Source organism: Bubalus bubalis, chromosome 16, assembly GCF_019923935.1.
Source record: "Bubalus bubalis isolate 160015118507 breed Murrah chromosome 16, NDDB_SH_1, whole genome shotgun sequence".
NCBI lineage: Eukaryota > Metazoa > Chordata > Mammalia > Artiodactyla > Bovidae > Bubalus > Bubalus bubalis.
In genome coordinates, this window is record NC_059172.1 from 37,806,111 (window position 1) to 37,830,136 (window position 24,026).

General features: G+C 36.3%; 1 protein-coding gene and 1 pseudogene across 1 annotated transcript; both read left to right on the forward strand.

Annotated features, from left to right (window-relative positions):
* Positions 1 to 976, forward strand: LOC102396140 (annotated as a pseudogene).
* A 14,432-nt stretch (positions 977 to 15,408) lies between these two features.
* LOC102391401 (olfactory receptor 52N4) lies at positions 15,409 to 16,374 on the forward strand. The gene has a single exon (XM_006053574.3). It carries the CDS (start codon positions 15,409 to 15,411, stop codon positions 16,372 to 16,374), a length of 966 nt encoding a protein of 321 aa, XP_006053636.3.
* The last annotated feature ends 7,652 nt before the right edge of the window (positions 16,375 to 24,026 follow it).

Sequence of the window (24,026 nt, forward strand, 5' to 3'; positions counted from 1 at the left end):
ATGTCTGCATCTCCTAAAGTCTCCAATAGCTCTAAATTCCATATCTCTGAGTTCATCCTGGTGCGATTCCCAGGAATTCACACTTGGCAATACTGGCTTTCTTTACCATTGGCGTTACTCTACCTCTCAGCAATTGGTGCTAATATCCTCATCCTCATCACCAGCTGCCAGGACCCTGCTCTTCAGCAGCCCATGTACCATGTACCACTCTTAGGCATCCTGTTTGTGTTGGACATGGGTTTGGCCACAACTGTCATGCCAAGATTCTAGCCATTTTCTGGTTTGAGTCCAAGGTCATTAGCCTCCCTAAGTGTTTTGCTCAAATTTATGCCTTTCACTGCTTTGTTGGCATGGAGTCTGGTATCTTCCTCTGCCTGGCTTTTGATAGATACATAGCTATTTGTCACCCTCTTCACTATCCATCAATTGTCACCAATCCTTAATCTTCAAATCTGCCTTGTTCATGGTGCTTCAGAATGGCTTGCTTGTCATTCCAGTACCTGTGCTTGCTGCCCAGCATAATTATTGCTCCAAGAATGAGACTGAGCATTGCCTATGCTCTAATCTTGTGGTCACTAGCCTGGCTTGTGATGGCAGGAGGCCAAACAGCATTTGCCAAATGGTTTTGGCATTTGGAATGGGGAATGATCTAAGTCTCATTGTCATACACTTTGATTTGCACTCTGTACTTAGACTGAACTCAACTGAAGCTGCATCTAAAGCATTGAGCACTTGTAGCTCTCATCTCATCCTCATCCTCTTCCTTTATACAGTTGTAGCAATTTGAGTAACTCACCTGGCAGAGACAAAAGCTACTTTGATTCCAGTTCTACTAAATGTGCTGCACAATATTATGCCCCCTTCCCTCAACCCTATGGTGTATTCACTTAGGACTAAGAAACTTAGGGCAGGCTTCCAAAAGGGGTTTCGTTTGAGTTTAGAAAAGAAAATAAGGCACCCGAGACCTTCTCCATGATGTATTAGGTACTTCAACATCTTTAAGAGTAGATATTAGACATTCAGAGATGATGGGAAATGTGAATGCCTTTGAGATACCTTTCTCACATTTTCATATAAACAACCATGGAATTACTTGAAAGAAAAAAAAAGAAAGCTTCACAGTAGCTCCTAATTATGGACAAGAGCTAAATATATGTGAGGAAAGGAAACACTTTCTAACAAACAAATCAAATGAAAAAAAAAAAACTGTAATTAATGATTTAGCTCTTCCCCCTATAATAAATAGGATATAATAATGGTATACACATACATACACATTTGCAATCAAATAAATAAAAGTGAATGGGATGTGAATTACAAATATTGCCTGTTTGCTGATAGCTGTGACTTGGTAGCAAAGTCAATCTGGCTGAACAAGCATCATTCCAGTAATATGAATGCAGATGCATTGGTAGAAAATACTTCAGATGAGCAAAGCCCAACTGTACTATAATGAGGTTTGGGGAGAATATGGCTAGATGACCAAACCGAGGAGAAAGTTGTAGATCAGTAGATGAATGCATGAGAGAGAGAGGGAGAGAGAGAGAAATATTCAAAAGGATCATTATTTTGCTCCATTTGTTTCTCCACATCTGCTCTCTGCCCTTTCTACACTGTTCTGTGCCCTACAAGTCTGAAGCTCATATACCATATGACCCAGTGTCCTTTGTTGTCTAGCATTCAGTTGGATTGAGCTCACTGGCAGGAGATTACTGTTCATGAGTTGAAAGAGTTTGGGGTTTTTGTTTTGTTTTGTTTTGTTTTTCTTTTACTCTTAGCCTGCTTTGACATCAGGGCTCTGATGCGTCCCTTAAGGTCTCGCCTTGCCGACCATCTGCTTGCGGCTACAGTTCTTATGGTTTTTACTCAAGAACACCTTTTTTCCCTCTCTTTTCCCCTTAAGGGCAAGGGAGTGATTAAGTTCTCATGATCTTAGTCTCTGGATACCCAACCAGTCAATCCTAAAGGAAATCAACCCTGAATATCCACTGGAAAGACTGATTCTGAAGCTGAAGCTCCAATACTTTGGGCACCTGATATGAAGAGCCAACTCATTGGAAAAGACCCTGATGCTGGGAAAGACTGAAGGCAGTATAAGGGGACAACAGAGGACGAGATGGTTGGATGGCATCACTGACTCGATGGACATGAGTTTGAGCAAGCTCTGGGAGATGGTGCGGGACTGTGTGTTGTGTGCTGCAGTCCATGGATCGCAGAGAGTCAAACATGACCGAGCAACTGAACAACAACAGTCCAGTATTTATTGTTTTCTCAACATTTGTTTTTTTGTTTCCTTACTCCCTCCTACAACTCTGTTAATATCAACTTCATTGAATTCTTTTCTGACTCACATTGTTTGTGAGTCTTTTGTTTATTTTTGTGACTGATTCATCAGCTTTACCTCTATCACCACACCTCTGCTAGAAGCTACTTCTCAGCCTCTATGACAACAGTCACACAAGGATATAGGCTGCTTGAGTAAGGGAGGAATTTATAGATGATCAAACTAGAAATATCTGTAAGGCAGGAAACAGATGCAGAATTTTCATCCCAGTGAAAAATCTTGCCCTGAATTCTTTTTTTTTTTTTTTTTAATGATCTTACAACCAAAGAATAGCAGAAACAAAGCTTAGGCTATTAGTGTCATATATTTCATTACGTTCTGGGCTGGTTTACATTGAGCTCAGGCTTGCTGTCATTGTTGTTCAGTTGCCAAGTCCTGTCTGACTCTTTGTAACACCATAGACTGCAGCACGCCAGGATCCTCTGTCCTCCACGATCTCCTGGAGTTTGTTCAAATTCATGTGCACTGAGTCGGTGAGGCCATCCAACCAACTCACCCTGTTTCATCCCCTTTTTCTTTTGCTGTCTAATAATCTAATCCTCTGTCACCCCCTTCTCTTTTTGCCTTCAATCTTTTCCAAGATCACAATCTTTTCCAGTGAAATGGCTTTTTGCATCATGTATTTTATTATGATCTGGACTGGTTTAGATTAGCCCATGCTTAGAATGTTTCCTTAACTTGCTGAGATATGTTGTGGGTCACCACTTGAAAAATGAGGTCTAATTTGTATGAAGGCCCACCAGATGTTAGTAATTCTACTTCACATCGGTTATAGTCACTCATTTTATAGCTAAAATTAAAAAGTAAATTCTATCAGTTCTTGAGTATTCTGAAAACAGCATGGAATATTTTTCATTATTAATCTGGCTTTTCACATAAACTTGCATTTATTTATATTCATTTAGAGTCTGACAAAGAGAAAACCCAATGTTCCATGCACTCATAAAACTACGTTCTTTAATAATAACATATTTCAGAGCATTAAAATAATTTAAGTAAACACATGCTTGATATTTTCAATAAAGATGCAAGAAGATGGTATTTCTGTTAAATAACCATGACACCATCAAAGTGTAATGAAAGAAAACAAAAATTACATGTCATTCCAACAGAGATAACCTACACATTACAGTCTAACAGAATTTAAATGTCAAGAATTTATGCAAGAATAACAGTGAGAATTTCCAAAGACATTTAAAAAATGAAGAAAAATTTATGAGAAATAGTAAGAAGTGCAGACCATGAATTTTCAAAATAACCCATTAACTTTGTTACAAAAAAGAAAATGAATCAGCTGCAGAGATTTTGAGCAGCAGAAGTTGTCTTGGTGCATTGGTCAGAGGCTGCTGGGCCAAAACTGGTACTCTGTGATACTACATCCTGAGCAGTTCTGAAAGTTGTTTTTACCCAACTTATCTACAGAGTTGTTCATCTTTGGTGGCATTTCAATGTCATAGACCTTCTTAAACTGGGCAAGATGATTCCCACTCAGATTTGATGCACTTGAAGAGTCATTTGCAGTAGTTGACCTCAATAGCAATGGATTCATTTGTGACTGTGAACTCCTTAAGCTAAAAGAAGCCAATATGCCATACCAGGATATTAAATGACAGAAATTATGCAAAATTCTATGTTGGATAGCAGCTTTTTGAATAAGTATGGGAAGATATGTTTTGACAAATTTATTTATATTTTCCAAGAGGTAAAAAGTAGTGATAATTGACATCTCCCACAAAGCAATTAACAGGGAAGAATGGATTTGCACTCAGGATCTTCAGAGCTGCCAGTGAAGGAATCACTTTATGCTCTCCTTCTAAATTGCTGCCCTTTACATTGGCCTGTATTTTATCTCTATATATCATTTTCCCTGTTAGATTGTCTGTCTCTTGGAGCTTGTTTAGATGATTAGATATGAATATTATTAGACAGCAATTTTGATTGCCATACAGTGTTCTATTTTTTACTTGAGAGCCCTGATCAGAGGGTATGTGGATATGAGTGTCCTTTGCTTATTGTTATAGCAGTAAAAATTTGCCAATGTCACTAACTATGAAGAATATAATGCAAGCTCTTTATAGTCTTTAATTCTTAAAATCAGTGGACTTTTACAATATTCTATCTGCCTGATCCTTTTTGTTCCTTTAACAATATTTTATTACATTAAATAAGTGCAGATTTTCCTACTTTTTAAAAGGGAAAAGTAAATAAGTAAAAGCATACAATTATGTAAGAAGTTGGAGGAGGACATGGCCACACACTCCAGTATCCTTGCCTGGAGAATTCCATGGACAGAGAAGCCTGGCGGGCTCAGTCCATGGGATCACAAAGAGTCGGACATAACAGAAGCAACTTGGCATGGCATGTAAAAAGTAAGTAAAAATGTATGTTATAGAGAAAAAAGAGCACCTTAAATGTGCATTTTCCTCTCATACCCAAAGTGTAAATAATTGACATAATTTCTCCAAAATACTTGATTTGATACATGCTTATTCATTTTAAAACTTTGTCATCAAACTCTGTTCAAATTTGAAATGGTGTTGAACATGACACTTTTGAGGCAAGACTATGCTCAGACTCAAACATGGTACAGCAGTCAAGTATGCTGCATGTACATATGTGCTGAGTTGCTTCAGTCATGCCTGACTCTGCAACCCCATGGACTACACTGTCCCTGGAATTCTCCAGGCAAGAATACTGCTGTGGGTTGCCATTTTTTACTTCAGATTATCTTCCTGGCCAGGGATCTAACTCGGGTCTCACACACTGCAGGCAGATTCTTTACCATCTGAGCCACCTGGTATATGTAGGACCTAATGTACTTTTGCATTGTCAAGCTGTTAGCTGTGGTTTTCAAAATCATGATGGTACTCTAACTCTAAATACTGAGGTAACTTGGCAGCAATGCATTACTTTAAAATAAAGGATTTATGTAATAAAGAAAAGAAAGTCAAGCAAATGCATTAAAGATATAATGAGCATTTATTCTATACAAATGTAGACTCTTGAGACTGGAAATCAAGAGGGTTTCTTTTGGTTTTAGGAAGCAGAATCTCCCTTAAACCAACATCAGCCAAAAGTATGTGACTTAGGAGGGTACAGAGGCTTATCACAGAAGCCAGGGAGAAAGTGAAACTGGGCTTCCCAATACAGAAATTTGAATTCCCGTATTAAGTATTTTCTGCCTTTAAGCAGTATGGTCTCTTACCTTCCCTGTGCCTATGAGAGAGACATAGAAAGAGAACTGGCCCAATTTTCTCTTCATGTAGGTCAGTTTTCTCTACTTCTTTATGAGTGTGGCCAGGGGTACATTCAGGTTTTCTAGATTTTGAAGCCGGAGAAGGCAATGGCAACCCACTCCAGTACTCTTGCCTGGAAAATCCCATGGACAGAGGAGCCTGGTAGGCTGCAGTCCATGGGGTCGCTAAGAGTTGGACACAACTGAGTGACTTCACTTTAACTTTTCACTTTCATGCATTGGAGAAGGACATGGCAACCCACTCCAGTGTTCTTGCCTGGAGAATTCCAGGGACGGGGGAGCCTGGTGGGCTGCCGTCTATGGGGTTGCACAGAGTCGGACACTACTGAAGCAACTTAGCAGCAGCGGATTCTGAAGCACATGCAAATTTAAGAATCCACTTAAAAATTAACCACAAAATAAATATTTACTTACAATTAAGAAAGAATTAGTAACACAAATTTAATAGCTGAAATTCCACATAGACTACAGATTTTTGAAAAATATAATTATTACCAGGTAAATATCAATAACATTTAGATATACATTTTGCTGATATAATTTCATATTTATAGAGTAGTTGTAAAAGTAAAACAAGTTCTGCATATTCTTTCAGAGATTCACCAATAGGTTGCATTTTGCACCAATTTTTTTTTTTCAATTTTCTCTCTTTCCATTTGTATGTGTGTACATTTATATACTTTTTTTTTTCTGAGCAGTTTTGAAGTAAGTTGGAGAGACTATGACTGTTTACTTTTACAAATTTTAGTGTGTATTTCTAAGAATAAAGACATTTACTTGCATAACCATAACACATACAACAGAATCAGGTAAATTATGCTGATACTTTACAATAATTTAATCCACAGTACACATCCAAATTTTGTCAATGGTCTTGTAGCAAATCTTTCTAGGTTTGGGATAAAATCCCAAACATTTTAGTTGATTTCTCTGTGTTTTCATTTTGATATAGGATTTCCTCACCTTACTTTGGATCTTTATATTTTATAAGAGATATGGTAGACATTTGCAAAACATCCCTAGATTTGGGATTGACTGGTGTTTTCTCATAGTGTGGTGGCCTTGGACATGTGTCTTCAAGAGAAGCTGATTTGTGTAGCCCTGTTGATGACAGCTGATTGCTGCACCTTGGAATGTGCCATGACACTCACACCAAGATCATGCTTCCCTTGGCTGTTCCAAGACAAGACTGAACAAAGTAGAGGAACTTGAGCTAGGTCCTTCCTGCCAAAAATGGAGCTTTTTTAATGATCCAACTTTGCTTGTGAACTCCCTTGTAGCCTGGTTGAGACATTCTCAGAGCTGCACTAAAGATCTAAAGTACCTAAAATTAGTGATTGTCCCTATCCTGCTGCTGCTGCTGCTAGGTCGCTTCAGTCGTGTCCGACTCTGTGCGACCCCATAGACGACAGACCACCAGGCTCCTCCGTCCATGGGATTTTCCAGGCAAGAGTACTGGAGTAGGGTTACCTTGTCCCTATCCTATTTTGGTTTAAGTCTCCAGTCTAGCCCTTGCAGAAAAAAAGATAGATCCTGGAGAATGGCTGTAGGCTACTGAAAGTTCGATCAAGCAGCAGCTGCAGTTGCAATTGCAGGGTCTGAGAGTGTATATATGCTAGAACAGATTAACAAAGTCCCAGGTACATGATATGCAGCAACTGATCTGGTAAATGAATTATTTACTATTTTAATTTAAAAAAGGAGGGGGTCAGAAATAGTAATGATTCAAGTGGAAAATGCAACTGTACTCATTTAGAGCTTTCTCCAGGGTTGGAATGGTTTGTATTATTTTACAAGTTTACTACATTCTTGGTGATTTTGTGTGTACTTGTTCTATTCATTACAGAAAGAGGAAATTGAAATTTTCATTTGTATTTTTGGATTTGTCTATTTTTCTGGCAGATCTGTATGTTTTTACTCCATACATTCTGAATTTCTCTTATTAAACTCATAAACATTATGAAATTGACCTTCTTTATCCCCTTGGTAAAATTATTTTCTCTAAGAGTATTTGATATTAAAATAGTCACTTCAGCTATCTTTTGACTAGTGTTGTTGTTGTTGTTTAGTTGCTAAGTCATGTCTGACTCTTTGCGACTCCATGGACTGTAGCCCACCAGGCTCCTCTGTCTATGGGATTTCTCAGGAAAGAATATTGGAGCGGGTTGCCATTTCCTTCTCCAGGAAGTCCTTTCAATCCAGGGATCAAACCTGCATCTCCTGCTTGGCAGGCAGACTCTTTACCACTGCGCTACCTAGGAAGCCCTTTTGACTAGTGCTAGCATTGCGTAACTTTTTTCATCCTTTAACTTTTAATCTATTTGTGTCTTTTTACTTCAACATTAACTATTAAAAATGATTATTGAAATGGTTAACTTTAGTCTATCATCTTTTACTTGCTTTATTTATTTATCATGTGTTCTTTGTTACCTTTGCTTCTTCTTCTTTTTTTTTTTTTGCCTTCTTGAGGATTAAATAACTATCATCATTGCATTTTATTTTCTAGCTTAACACAGTTGCAGGAAGAAATAAACAGAAAAACTAAAAGTGGAAGATGTGAATACACTATTTTTTTTCCAAGACAAATCAAGAGTACACAAGAAAAGTAAGCCCAATAAATGAAATATTTATAAACATATACCCCAATAACAGAAAATATTCATTCTTCCCAGGGGCATGTGAAAAATTAACAAAATATCATGCTCTTGTAAAGGAGATTACACAATCCCATCAGCAAGCCCTGTAGAGAGAAATAAAACAAGCAACTCTCATCACAGTGAATCAAAACTAGTAATATAAAATTTTAAAATAGCATTTTTAATAAGTAACCAAGAGTATGATTAAATGACAATAAGACAGCAGTTTCTTATCAAATTGGCACATAACTTTTGGAATGGAAGAGGAGAACTCCAATACAAAACCGGAATTTGTCTTGAGGAAATAATCAGATCAGAAATGCAAAAGTTTTACATATGGGTCAATTGCTATAGAGTTTTTAAAAAGGATCTATAATATGAGATTACAGTATCTTTAAGTAAATTATGAACTTTTATTCAATTATAATAATTCTGATGAAAATGGACTCATAAATGTTAAATAAAAATACCAGTGTATACTGAAGCATATTATGATTTTTTTGTTAAAATATAGATAATAAATATATATATAATTATATTTTATGCATGCATTTTTTAAAAATCAGGATAAAATACATAAGAAGTTTCCTCTAAGTTGTAGACTATGGGTGCTTTTTAATATCTTATTCAATATATGCTGACATTACTTTTATTATCTATTTTAAGTAGGTAAAAATTGAATCAGTTATCTTTAAAATTACTGCTATTATCATGATTATTATTCTAAGGACATGCTGCTGCTACTAAGTTGCTTCAGTGGTGTCCAACTCTGTGCGACCCCAGAGATGGCAGCCCACCCGTCCCTGGGATTCTCAAAGCAAGAACACTGGAGTGGGTTGCCATTTCCTTCTCCAATGCATGAAAGTGAAAAGTGAAAGTGAAGTCGCTCAGTTGTGTCCAACTCTTAGCAACCCCATGGACTGCAGCCTACCAGGCTCCTCCGTCCATATGATTTTCCAGGCAGGAGTACTGGAGTGGGGTGTCATTGCCTTCTCCGCTAAGGACATATATTAATCTAATTTTTCCTAACTTAATATGTAAGAATAATAAGCTTAAACTGTTGAAGACTTTATTTTCTAGACCACCATATTATCACTTCCCTTACTTGAAAGTAAACTTTATAAACCAGGGGCCGTGTTCATATACTTCCTAGCTTTGCTTGGAGAGTAGAAAATTCTCAATAAACGTTATTAAATGGGGAGATGAATTAATGCATGAATAAAAGAAGAAATTTTAAAGAATAAATCAAGGTATGAATGAGAGTCCATACTCAATTGCTTTTGATATGTTTTCCAAAGGGCAGTGGGTAAAAGGGAAATATTGCTTGCTGTTTAATTACTAAGCTGTGTTAAACTCTTTTGTGACCCCAGGGACTGTAGCCCACCAGGGTCCTCTGTTCATAGAACTTCACGGTCAAGAATACTGGGGTGGGTTGCCATTTCTTCCCCCAGGGGATCTTCCTGGCCCAGGAATTGAACCCATGTCTCCTGTGTCTCCTGCATTGCAGGCTATTCTTTACTGCTGAGTCACCAGGAAAACCCAAAAGGGAAATATACATTTGAGATAAAGTATTTAAAAGAAAATATTTAATCTTAGTTTTCATTAAAATAACTTGTGTTTACTTTCAATCTCTCCCCTAACAAATATACATGCTAATGCACAAACACACATATGAGAGTATTCACATATTTGTATATCATTATTTCAGCACTGAAAGTGGAAAGTGTTTACTCTGTTTCTTCCTTCTATAAAGGATGTTTTGATTCTCACATCAACACTTGTGTCTTGATACTCTGAAATATCCCTTTGGGACATTTAACACACATTTTCCTTTAAAGGCTCAGTTTGATAGTACAGATAGCAAGGAATCAAGAGGTTGCTTGCTATGCAAGCACATTTATTCTAAGATTTGAACTTTTTTAACCAAGACCCTGAATACTTGAACCAGATTGCCTTCATCTCACTGTTTTGCTGTGAAAGCAAAGCATAAGGTAATGAATATATACAAAAGAAAGGATAATGGCAGGATTACTTTTCTCTCTTTTTTTCTTGTAGGCAGTAAGACAAAGTAGAGAAGGTCTATAGATACATAGCAATTGCTTATTATTTTTCCAGAAATAAATCTTTGATTCTAGTCACACAATTTTAAGGTAGAAGTGTTGTATGATATTGGGCATTTATGAAAAATGTGCATTTCCCCAAGTGTAACATTGTGGTTATGAGTATTTCTGTTATTTCTCTATCAAAAGAGAAATTAGAAGTAAATCACTCCTGTGACAAAGAGAAATAGGGGAATAGTTAGAAAAGTGTTTCTCAATCTGATGGTAAAATTAGTCTGATGGTAAAAATACTCTTGTTTTTCCCTGATTCTTTTCTTATTCCTCAAAATCATAATGTCTGATTTTTACCATCTCAGTCTGATGGTAAAAATGCTCTTATTTTTCCCTGATTCTTTTCTTATTGCTCAAAATTATAATGTAATTTTGCCTTGATTATGTACTACAGAGACAGACCTATGACTTTTGTTTCATTGATTTTGGATAGAAAAAATTACATGGAATAAACAGACCTCAAATGAAAAGAAAAATATGAATCCAAGGATTAAACTGGTCTAATGAAAGTACATCTATTACCTATTAAGTTTAAGGATGAATATAAGCAAGAGATATATTAAAGATGTATTTTATAAGTGGCCATAGTCCTGTGTTTGTATTATTATTCCAGTAACTCTGACCACACCCCAGTACCCTATTTTCTTCAACACAGGTAATTATTCTTTCTGCAGAGAAATTATTAAGGCACTGAAGTGACATTGTTCATTCTTGTCAAGAGACCCTTTTACTCCAAGAGAAGCTGCAATGTTGCATTGTGCACTGCTATTTACAATGCAATATACAGTTCAAAGTTTTTCATTTATTATGTCAGCAAATCTGGAGGACCTAGCAGTGGCCACAGAGCTGGAAAAGGTCAATCCTCATCCCAGTTCCCAAGAAGGGTAGTACCAAAGAATGTGCTAACCATCAGACAATCACACTCATCTCTCATGCTAATAAGGACATGCATAAAATCTTGCAGGCTAGGCTTCAGCGTTATGCGAACCAAGAACTTCCAGATGTCCAAGCTGGGTTTAGAAAAGGAAGAGAAACTAGAGACCAAATTGTCAACATTTGCTGGATTATAGAGAAAGCAATGGAATTTCAGGGGAAAAAAATCTATCCCTGTTTCATCAACTATGCTAAAGCCTTTGACTGTGTGGATCGCGACAAACCGTGGAAAGCTCTTAGAGAGATGGGAATACCAGACCATATTCCTTGTCTCCTGATCAACCTGTATGCAGGTCAAGAAGGAAGAGTTAGAACCCTGTATGGAACAACGGATTGGTTTAAGATCCAGAAAGGAGTACGACAGGACTGACTGCTGTCACCCTGTTTGTTTAACCTATATGCTGAGGATATCATGAGAAATGCTGGGCTGGATGAGTTACAGGCTAGAATCAAGACAGAAGGGAGAAACATCAACAACCTCAGATATGCAGATGATACCACTCTAATGGCAGAAAGTGAAGAGGAACAAAAGAACCTCTTGATGAGGGTGAAGGAGGAGAGTGAAAGAGCCAGCTTAAGGCTAAATATTAAACAACTAAGATCGTGGTATCCAGCCCCATTACTGCATGGCAAACAGAAGGGGAAAAGGTGGAAGTACTGACAGATTTCCTCTTCTTGGGCTCCAAAATCACTGTGGATGGTGGCTGCAGCCATGAAATCAGAAGATGATTGCTTCTTGGCAGTGTGTTGAAAAGCAGAGGCATTACTCTGTAAACAAAGGTCCATATAGTCAAGGCCATGGTCTTCCCAGTGGTCATGTACGGTTGTGAGAGCCGGGCTATAGTGTTTCCTTTGTCATAAATTAAATGGCCCTAATGTGTGTTTCAGAATTTGGTTTCTGGATTCTGTACTTCTTATATAGTATTTTTAATCACATTTAAAGGGATGAGTAATTTGTTTTTTAAGGAAGTTATAGAAATTATCCTCATACATATCTTTAAGAAATGGAAAGATAAGGCTAAAATCTATATATTTCTCTTCTATACTGCTCTTCTTGTACTACCTGATCTTGGAAAAATTGAGATGTAATAAAATTTCAAAGAGATTAAGTGAACTACAAAAATCAATTATAGAATCCAATTTTCTAGCCTATAAATTAGTGGGATTTTTCCATCATGATAGTTGACCATGTTTCTATGAAAAATCAGATAAACTGTTTCATATTCTGGTAATTATAGGGTTATTAAGAAGGTGTTTAATAGAACCAATATTTTTTTCTTGGAAAATAGGTCACAAAATTATTTTAATTCTAAGTATAAAGCTTACATCCATTTTTGGTGATTTAGAACCCACTGGCTAAATTATTATCTGTTGTTTGCAATCAGCCTTAGGCTTGCATGCAGCTCATTTTTCTTACCTGTTTAGCAGAGACTACAATAGCACTAAATTGTTTCCTTCCTTCTTCTGACCTAACTCCTGGACACTGCAGATCGTATTTCTTAAGGAAGGGGTAGGAGAGGATTCTCGCTTCCTCACTGCCCAATGCTTTCCAAGAATCATGAAGTTAACTAATGGCTCTCTGGATATTTATGAATTATTTATCACTTATTATTTAGCATCAGTGAAGTTCCTATTATCTGATAATTGCAAGATTCTTTGTGGTTTACTTCCTGGCCAAGCATCTAAATTATCACTTGTCCCCTCAACCCCAGTGACTTCTCACAGACTTGATCATTTGATTTCCATACTTTTGCTTATTGATTCTTTTCTCTGGAATTCCTTTTATAAATGTGTCTCCTTTACAGCATGTTTTTCCTTCTGAATAGGTATCAAACACCTTCTCTTCAACATAGTCTTTCTTTATAATCACCAATTCCTCCTTCAACACCCCATCAACAACAATAAACATCCACTTTAATAGTCTAGTGCTCATTTAGGAGGCTGAACATACTTTTATTTTAATTCTTATTACATTTACTGTGATAAATTGTTTGCATCTTTGTCCATTAACTCTGATGTCCTTAATGAGTGAAACCCTTGTTCTCCACATTGTCACATTTTAGATGTTCAATACATATATATGAGAAGTTAAAAGATTAATAAAAGCATGAGGTAGCATTTACTTATCTCAAATCCTTAAATTGAAAATGAGATTTAGCCACAAACATGGAATTTGGAATTAATTAATTTTGCTCTTAAATGAGAAATAAATTTTATGTGTGGTAAGAAAGTGAAGAAGAACTAAAAAGCCTCTTGATGAAAGTGAAAGAGGAGAGTGAAAAAGTTGGCTTAAAGCTCAACATTCAGAAACTGAAGATCATGGCATCTGGTCCCATCACTTCATGGGAAATAGATGGGGAAACAGTGTCAGACTTTATTTTTTTGGGCTCCAAAATCACTGCAGATGGTGACTGCAGCCATGAAATTAAAAGATACTTACTCCTTGGAAGAAAAGTTATGACCAACTTAGACAGCATATTGAAAAGCAGAGACATTACTTTGCCAACAAAGGTCCGTCTAGTCAAGGCTATGGTTTTTCCAGTGGTCATGTATGGATGTGAGAGTTGGACTGTGAAGAAAGCTGAGCACCAAAGAATTGATGCTTTTGAACTGTGGTGTTGGAGAAGACCCTTGAGAGTCCCTTAGAGTGCAAGGAGATCCAACCAGTCCATTCTGAAGGAGATCAGCCCTGGGATTTCTTTGGAAGGGATGATGCTGAAGCTGAAACTCCAGTACTTTGGCCACCTCATGCGAAGAGTTGACTCATTGGAAAAGACTGTGATGCTGGGAGGGATGGGGGGCAGGAGGAGAAGGGGACGACAGAGGATGAGATGGCTGGATGGCATCACTGACTCGATGGATGTGAGTCTGAGTGAACTCCAGGAGTTGGTGATGGACAGGGAGGCCTGGCGCTGCGATTCATGGGGTCGCAAACAGTCAGACATGACTGAGCGACTGACCTGAACTGAAGAAATATCAAATGTAAAGTTGAATTTATTTATATTGTCTCCTACTAGAACTCGACTAACATGTGTTCCGTTGTGAAATATATGAAAATGTACATTCAAAAGATCAGAGACAACCAATGAGAAAACAATAAAAATTAGAGATGTCAGTGTATTTACTGAATGATAAATATTACTAGAGTAACAAGCATAATCAAGGCAAAGAACATAAATTCTTTTAGTGAAGTATAATAATGTAAAACTAGTTTGTTTTGTTTTGTTTTTGCTATAAATACCAGATAACCTCAGAGGACAATGTTTAAAGGTAAAGTAGAAAGATTGGTAGAAAGACATAATAAAAAAAAATTCATTACCATTGATATATTTATGCATCCCAAACAATTTTAGCCACTTACAACCTATTACTGAAAGCTTATTCTGATTAGAAATTAAAAGCATTCTTTGATATTTGGCAAATCTAATACAGTTATGTAAAGTTTAAAAATAAAATAAAATTAAAAAAAAAATAAAAAAAAAATAAAAAAATAAAAGCATTCTAATAAATGCACATAGACCATGATAAGGAAAGGCAAAAATGAGTCAGTTTAAATGTTAAAGGACCAAACACAATTTTTCTGATTTGTGAGACCCCGATCTCCATTGAGAAATACATAATTTAATATTTACAAAAGGTTTCATACAGTGCCTTAATAATTAAATATCAACAATCAGCTATTAAGCAAGAATAAGAATTTTTAAAGTACTCATATCTTTCGGTTCATGGGTATAGTGACCAAAGGACTCTAAGATCACACCCACAGGGAGATTTATATATTTATTAACAAATGAAGTTTTCTATCCAAAATCTCTTTAGAGAAGATATAACAGAATTACTTTTTATTATAAATCTGAGGGTGAAAAACTAATTTTAAAAAACAATTTTGAATCAGTGTCTGTGATGTGAACTTGAAATTGCTTAATAAAAATTTGTTGAGTGAATAAATGAACTAATCAGTAAACAAACAGAAAATATACTCACTGTCACTCAAGAAAGTTGACTGTTTGATCAAATAAACTACAGAATTTTAAAACATAGAAAAAGATAAAGTAACCATAAACTATATTTTCTCTTATCTTTATCTTACTCTAGGAAAAGTCACATAAAGTTTACATCTATTTGATTATGCTAATGCTGAATAAAACGGAGTGGGTCCCACCCTCATTCATTCTGAATGGAGTCCCAGGACTGGAAGATGTGCATATTTGGATTTCCTTCCCATTCTGCTCCATGTATGTTGTAGCTATGGCAGGGAATTGTGGACTCCTCTACCTCATCTACTGTGAGGACTCCTTGCACAAACCTATGTATTACTTCTTGGCCATGCTTTCCCTAACTGATCTTGTCATGTGCTCTAGCACAGTCCCTAAAGCCCTCTTCATCTTCTGGTTTCATCTCAAGAAGATTGGCTTTGATGGATGCCTGATCCAGATGTTCTTCATCCACACCTTCACAGGGATGGAGTCTGGGGTGCTCATGCTCATGGCCCTGGACCGCTACGTGGCCATCTGCTACCCTCTGCACTACTCAACTATCCTCACAAATCCCGTCATTGCAAAGGCCGGTCTCTCCACCTTTCTCAGAGGGGTGTTGCTCATCATTCCCTTCACTTTCCTCACCAAGCGCCTACCCTACTGCAGAGGCAATGTAATCCCCCACACTTACTGTGACCACATGTCTGTGGCCAAGTTGTCTTGTGGAGATATCAAGGTCAATGCCATCTATGGTCTGATTGTTGCCCTCCTGATTGGAGGTTTTGACATCCTGTGCATCACAGTCTCCTACACAATGATCCTGAGGGCAGTGGTCAGCCTCTCCTCAGCAGAAGCTCGGCGGAAGGCCTTCAGCACCTGCACTGCTCACATCTGTGCTATAGTTTTCTCCTACAGCCCAGCCTTCTTCTCATTCTTTTCCCATCGCTTTGGGGCCCATACAGTCCCTCCCTCTTGTCACATCATTATGGCCAATATTTATCTATTGTTGCCTCCAACTATGAATCCTGTTGTGTATGGGGTGAAAACCAAGCAGATAAGAGATTGTGTTTTAGGAATCCTTTCAGGTTCTAAGAATACCAAATCCCAAAACATATGAGTGGGCATTCCCAGGAAAGAAAAGAGAAAGATGACTTTTAGTTACCTGTTTAGGTGGGAGTTGGCAAAATCTTTGCAAGTTCTATTTGGGCCCCTAAAATGGGACTTATCAAGTAGTAAGTGCATCTCCAAATGCACGTCCTGTCATGAGAATCTCAGTATCACCTGCACACCCACCAATCTTTCTAAGAATTTCTTATTTCTCATTGTTGTGAAAGATTAGTCTAATAACTAACACAAGTTTTCTTGAACACAAACAAGTTAGACCATTTTTCATAAAAAGGTGAATAAAATGGGAGGACATGATTTTGTTTTAAATAGTGAATTTAATAATCAGATAGCCAGTTGTGACTTTCCCCTGAAAATATATACTCTCTACTTTTAATCACTAACAAAATATCTCTTTCTTTCCAAGGAACAGGTAGAAAGTATCCTATGATGAATTTAAAGGTTCTGGGAATTTTATTAGAATCTTACTTGACACTGAATAAAATGCCTAGAAAATCCCATGGACAGAGGAGCCTGGTAGGCTACAGTCCGTTGGGTCGCAAAGAGTCATACATGACTGAGTGACTTCACTTCACTTCACTTCACTTACACTGAATGATCTTTCTTAGCCAGACTACACACACTATTATACTACAGACTAATTTGGTGTTCATTTTCCTTTGAAAGTGTATTTGAAAGCACACAATCTGGAAGGTGAGGTAGATAAGTCTCAAGCAAATCTACAAAAAGAGCATAACTTATTTTTATAAGAATGGCATGAGATTGGATCAAAATTGACTGTTTTCATCTTATCTCCAATTGTAAAACTAATAAAATGAAATCTTTCAGATAATTAAAATTCTGATAAACAAGTGAGGGACTAATCATTAAGATTATTCCAAATTGATAAACAAGTGAGGGACTAAAGGACATGGTACTTTTTATTAGTTTCTTCAGAACTTAGTCAATTATATATAAGAATTTTAGAGTAAACTGAATCTTTACTTTTATCTCCCTTTTCAACTAAAAAAAGCATACATTGTCTATCCCCAGTTCAGTTAACCACACACACAAAATTGCATTGAATTATTTAATTGTTTTTCTTTACTATCTTGTAAAATCCTACAGAACAACTCTACCCCCAAACTGCAATTATCCTCCCTGTATCATCTCATTTCTCTGTTCGCCTTGACCTCAAAACTTCTAAAACGAGTTTTCAACATTCTCTCCATTTTTCACCCTCAACTTGAAATCACTCTTTCCCTAGTTTTTCTTTATGTCATCCCTTCCATTAACTGAAATTGCTTCTGTCAATCTCACTAAGGACTTCCACAATAACAAATCAAGTTCTTTATGGGTTCATCTAATGTTACCTCTCAGGAATAAAGAATGCAATTCTGCATTTCCAGTATCTTGAAACACCAAACCATGTACACCCTGATTCGTGTTGATGTATGGTGAAAACATACATGTAAATGTAAAGCAATTAGCAAAACACTACCATTTTAAAACTACAGATGCACAATACATGTTATGATTTTCTTCACTCTTGTGAAGGAAGACATAAAAATGGCCAACAGATATATAAGAAGATGCTCAATGTCACTAATTATCAGAAAAGACAAATCAAAATCACAATGAGATATCTTTTCACATCCCGTTAGGATGGCAATCATAAAATTTAGCAAACGTTTGTTGGTGACGATGTCAAGAAATTGAAACTCTTGTGAACTCCTCTGTGGGAATATAAAATTGTGCAGCCACTACAGAAAGAGTAGGTTCCTCAAAAAATTAAAAATAGAATTATTGCATGGTAGAACAATCCCAGTTCTGGTTATTTACCCCCCCAAAACTGACAATAGGATCTCAGTGGGATATACACACTTTCATGTTCATCACTGAATTATTCACAGTATCTAAGATGTAAAAAAAAAAAGCTAAATGTACATGGATGTATGCCTAAGTAAGGAAATATGGTTTGTATACATGAAAATAAGACATCCTGTCATAGATTGCATCATAGACAGACCTTAAAAAATTATGTTAAGTGAAAAAAGATAGTCAGAAGGGCAAATATGATTTCACTATATGAAATACCTCAGCCATAAATAAAAGAATGAAATGCCATTTGCAGCAATATGGATGGTCCTAGAGACTATCATGCTAAGTGATGTAAGTCAGACTGAGAAAGTAAAATATCATATGATATCACTTACATGTGAAATCTAATAAAAACTGTACAAATGAACTCATTTACAAAATAAAAATAGACTCACATATCTCAAAACCAAATTTCTGGTTACCAAAGGAGAAATGTGGGGGGAAGTGATAAATAAGGAGATTGGAATTAACATATACACACCACTATGTATAAAAAGTGGGCTTCCCTGGTGGCTCAGATAGTAAAGTGTTTGCCTGCAATGTGGGAGAGCCGCGTTCAATCCCTGGGTCGGGAAGATCCCCTGCAGAAGGAAATGGCAACCCACTCCAGTATTCTTGCCTGGAAAATTGCATGGACGGAGGAGCCTGGTGGGCTACACAGTCCATGAGGTCACAACGAATTGGACAGGACTGAGCGACTTCACTTCACTATGTATAAAATAGATAAATAATAAGGATTTACTGTATAGCACAGGGAACTCTACTCATGATTATACTCAATATTCTATAAAAATCTACATGGGAAAAGAATCTGAAAAAGAATTGATATATATACATGATATATCATACATATATATGTATGTATGTGTGTGTGTGTATATATATATATATATATATATATATCCGACTCTTTGTGACCCCATGGACTATAGAGTCCATGTAATTCTCCAGGTCAGACTGGAGTAGGTAGCCTTTCCCTTCTCCAGGGATCCTCCCAACCCAGGTCTCCTGCATTGCAGGCAGATTCTTTACCAGCTGAACCACAGGGGAAGCCCATATATATACATACATACACACACATATATATACATATATATATATATACATACACAAACACATATAACTGATTCACTTTCCTGTACACTTGAAACTAACACAACATTGTAAACCAACTATACTTAAATAAAAATTTAAATATAAACAAACAATGGCATTGAAATATGTATAATATCATATATGAAATGAGTCGCCAGTCCAGGTTTGATGCACAATACTGGATGCTTGGGGCTGCTGCAATGGGACGACCCAGAGGGATGGTACGGGGAGGGAGGAGGGAGGAAGGTTCAGGATGGGGAACACATGTATACCTGTGGCGGATTCATTTCAATATATGGCAAAACCAATACAATATTGTAAAGTTAAAAAATAAAATTTAAAAAAATAAAATAAACAAAAACACAAACAATGTAGTTTATATACATGATGAAATATTCAGGCATAAACGCAAGCCAGTCACAGAAGGACAAATATGATTCCACTATGTTTAAGAAAAAGTGTTAGTACCTCAGTTATGTCCAACTCTGCAACCCCATGAACTATAGCCTGCCAGGCTCCTCCGTCCATAGAATTCTTCAGGCAAGAATACTGGAGTGGGTATTTATTCCCTTCTCCAAGGGATCTTCCCAACCCAGGGATTAAACCCAGGTCTCCTGTATTTCAGGCTGTTTCTTTACCATCTGAATCACCAGGGAAGCCCTTGTTAGTCGTGTCTAACTGTGATTCCATAGATTGTAGCCCACCGCTCCTCTATCCATGGAGTTCTCCAGGCAGGAATACTGGAGTGGGTAGCCATTTCCTTTTCCATGGAATCTTCCTTTCTCCAGGGGGTATATCGACCCAGGAGTTGAACCCAGGTCTCCTGTGTTGTAGGCAGATTCTTTACCATCTGAGCCACCAGGGAAGTCATGATTTACTATATGAAGTACCTAATGTACTTCTCAAAGAATCTGAAAGTAGAATGGTGATTATGCTTATATGTTATGATCATATGCTGTTGTTCAGTCACTGTCATGACTGACTCTTTGAGACCCCATGGACTGCAGCATGCCAGGTTTTTCTGTCCTTCACCAATTCCTGGAGTTCGCTCAAATTCATGTCCATTGAAGTGATGATGCCATACAACTATCTCATCCTCTGTCATCCCCTTCTCCTCCTGCCTTCAATCTTTCCCAGCATCAGATGTCTTTACCAGTGAGTCAGCTCTTCTCATCAGGTGGTCAAAGTATTGGAGCTTCAGCTTCAGCATCAATCCTTCCAATGAATATTCAGGATTGACTTCCTTGAACCCCAGTTCAATTCCTGGGTCAGGAAGATCCCCTGGAGAAGGAAATGGCAACCCACTCCAGTATTCTTGCCTGGAGAATCCCATGGACAGAGGAGCCTGGTGGACTAAGTGGACTAGGTTTGTCATAGCTTTTCTTCCAAGGAGCAAGTGTCTTTTAATTTCATAGCTGCAATCACCATCTGCAATGATTGTTATCATATAATAATATGTATATTATAATATATAAAGAACTATGTGATATTGATGAAATAAAATATAAATATTTAAATTAAAAAATATACAGTGCTCATGAATGTGAAGATATCAGTTCTTTCCAAAATAATATGCAGATGCATATATCAGTCAGTTTTACCATAAAGAAGAAGTTTTGTAGCTCTACAGGGGTCTTATCTAAGAGTGAACAGTGGCAGGTCCTGGGAAGTGGGAGAGATTTGGTCACAGAACTTTTGGAAAAATCACATTAGGAACTTACAATTGTTTTTGACTTGGTGAGCAGTTATCTAGGGCATGCAACCACACGGGGATGTAGTGTTACTGTGAGGACCCCACAACCAAACAAATGGATGCAGAGGCAGAGATACTATGAGACAGCTTAGCTAACCAGTTAGTGCAATCTCCAAACACACCCAGAAGTAACGTTTAATTTAGGCACACCATGGCAATCATGTTGACACATAAAATGAAATGCCACAATGAAAGGAATTAACACATGCAAAATATGAATTTTGAAACATCCTATGAAAAAAGTCAGATAAAAATAGTTCATATTTTGTCATTCCATGTACATGAAATGGCTAGAATAAAAGTCATAGAAATAAATGCCTATTAGTGTTTGTCCTATTCTGAAGGGAAGAGGCAATAGAAAATGATGCTTAAAGAGTATAGGCCTTGCTTTTAATGTAATGGAAATATTCTACAATTGGGTAGAGAGGTAGCAGTTACACATCATTGTGAATGTATTAACAAGTGCTGAATTGTCCATTTTAAAATTGTCAAAATAATTTATTTTATGTGTTTCATCTTAAAAAATAAAAGTAAAAACATTAAGCAAAATATTTTTTCTATATGTATATTTAATATTATCATTTCTTGTATAAAAAATCTTAGTTGCCCAAGAAAATAGCAGTGTTTATATTTAATATGCTGTCATCCAAGTTTTTGTTAAAAACACATAGACTAATGTATATTAAGAAGTTTGATAGAGAAATATTTATCAGAAGAGAAATATGTTACCTCCATTTTATAGAATTTAATGATGTTTTTAATCTCCTTCCAAAGTCATTTTATTTTTACATACTAATCAAAATATATGGATATTACCTTTATTGTCTAATTGAAGGAGTGTAAATCTAGAATCAATTGTTGTATTTTATTATTGCTACTATCTTAATCATCAATTTTATACTTAATTATTCCTAACCTAACACATATGCATAACAAGCCAGAACTTTTGATGTCATTTTAGAAAGCCATAATATTGATCACCTTAAGTATCGCCAACTCAGTGGACATGAGTTTGAGAAAACTCTGAGACATGATGAACGACAGGGAAGCCTGGTGTACTGTAGTCCATGGGGTCACAGAGAATCGGACATGACTTAGCAATTGGACAACAAATTTTGTTGAAAGAAAACGTCTTGAAAATCAGGGTGCATGTTATCTGCTTTTTGCAGAGTTCCCAGTATTATTTGGGGAGTACTAGATCCTCATGGTTTAGACTTGACAAAAAAAAAGCAAATAAAAGAATAAATTAATGAATATGTGAGTGATTGAAACATTCTGTATTGAAGAGCTTTTGACTTGTGTCTTAGAATGACTTCCAGGGAAAGAAACAATACTGAAATCATTCACTTTTACTAAAACTGATTTATGTTCATTGTAATTCCTCTCCATTGAATACATTATTATACATAAACACATGCATAGATACAAATCTATGGAATAAACCCTTTATTTATTATCATGTAGCTATAAGAGTGGAAAACTTTTACTCTTTTCCTCCTTCCATTAGGTTAGCTTGATTGCTATACAAGCATCCCTGCCTTCAATGTTCTGAAATATCCCCTTGAGACATATAGCACATATTTTTCTTAAACGCCCATAGTTCAATAGTATAGATATCAAGGGATTTAGAAGTTGAAGACTATGCATGTACATATATTGTACAGTCATGATATTTTTTAACCAGGATTCTGAACACCTGGACTAGTTCATATTCAGTTCACTGTTCTGCTATCCAGAGCTAAGGTATATAAGGAAATAAACAGTGGGAGTAGTGATAGGATATTATTAGGGTAATAAGATAAAGTGGAGAGAGTTTTGAATGCATATAAATGGTTTACGATACTTTTAGAAATGCAGATAACAATATTTGAAAGCAGAATTATTCTGAAGGTTGGGAGGCTGGAAAATGTTTATTTTTCCAATTCTCAGATTGCACTTCAATGTAAACTTCCATCATGTTTATGAATAGCTTATCTATAGGAATGATTTGTTCAGTTGCACTAGAAATCAGGTATAAATCACCCTCACAACAAGAAGAAATAGGGAAATAGGTTGAGAGTATTACTCAGTCATGGTCAGAACAGTCTAGCTTTTTACCTTCTCTCTCCTCGTTCTCAAATGAACATCTAATTTTTCTTGGTTCATTTTTTATAAAGACTTAGTTATGATGATATTTCAATCAATTTAGATAACAACATATCCCTGGAAGAGTCCACTGTCATATGGAGAGAAAATAAGGGTTTTAAAGATTGAGGACTAGCTAGTGAGAAAGCAATCTAATTGTCTACAGGGCTTGGGATAGAGAAGAAACAACAGGTATTCATGTGCTAAGTTACTATCAATATATCTGTCTACATTCACAGCATAATATTAGTTAATTTTCCTTACGAGGAAAAATAAATTATGATGCATTGAAATAATTTAATATTTGTTTTGGAAAATGTCTTATTTAGTTTGTGGCTAATACTATATTACTTTGATATAAGTGTGAATCTGACAGTGTTGCAGATGTATTGAAGACAGGACTCAATTTTTAATTGTAACAAGAAAGTTTTGGTAATTAAAAACACATATCTTTGTAAAGAACACACAAAAGTTAAAACAGGATATTTACCTGATATTTAGGGAAAATAGTCTTCAGAATACAGCAAGTCAGTAATACACTGTTTATTTTTCAGTTATGAATATTTATACTCTTCCTGATTTCTCTACTATTCAAATGTGTTAAGAAACAGAAATGAATGCTGATACTATTTTTCCAACATTTTATGGCAATTTAGTACACACTAGCTAAATATTTATCAAAAACAAATTTCAGTGTCTATTTTATTTCAATGGTTATTATATATATGTGGACATATATACATACCTGTGATTTTTATAGCATTTTTATTTCTTTTAGTAACATCTGTGAAAGTAATCTGAAAATATATAAT

What these genes read in the sequence shown, in the direction of transcription:
- LOC102391401 (XM_006053574.3), top strand. Translation starts at nt 15,409, where the DNA reads ATGCTAATGCTGAATAAAACGGAGTGGGTCCCACCCTCATTCATTCTG.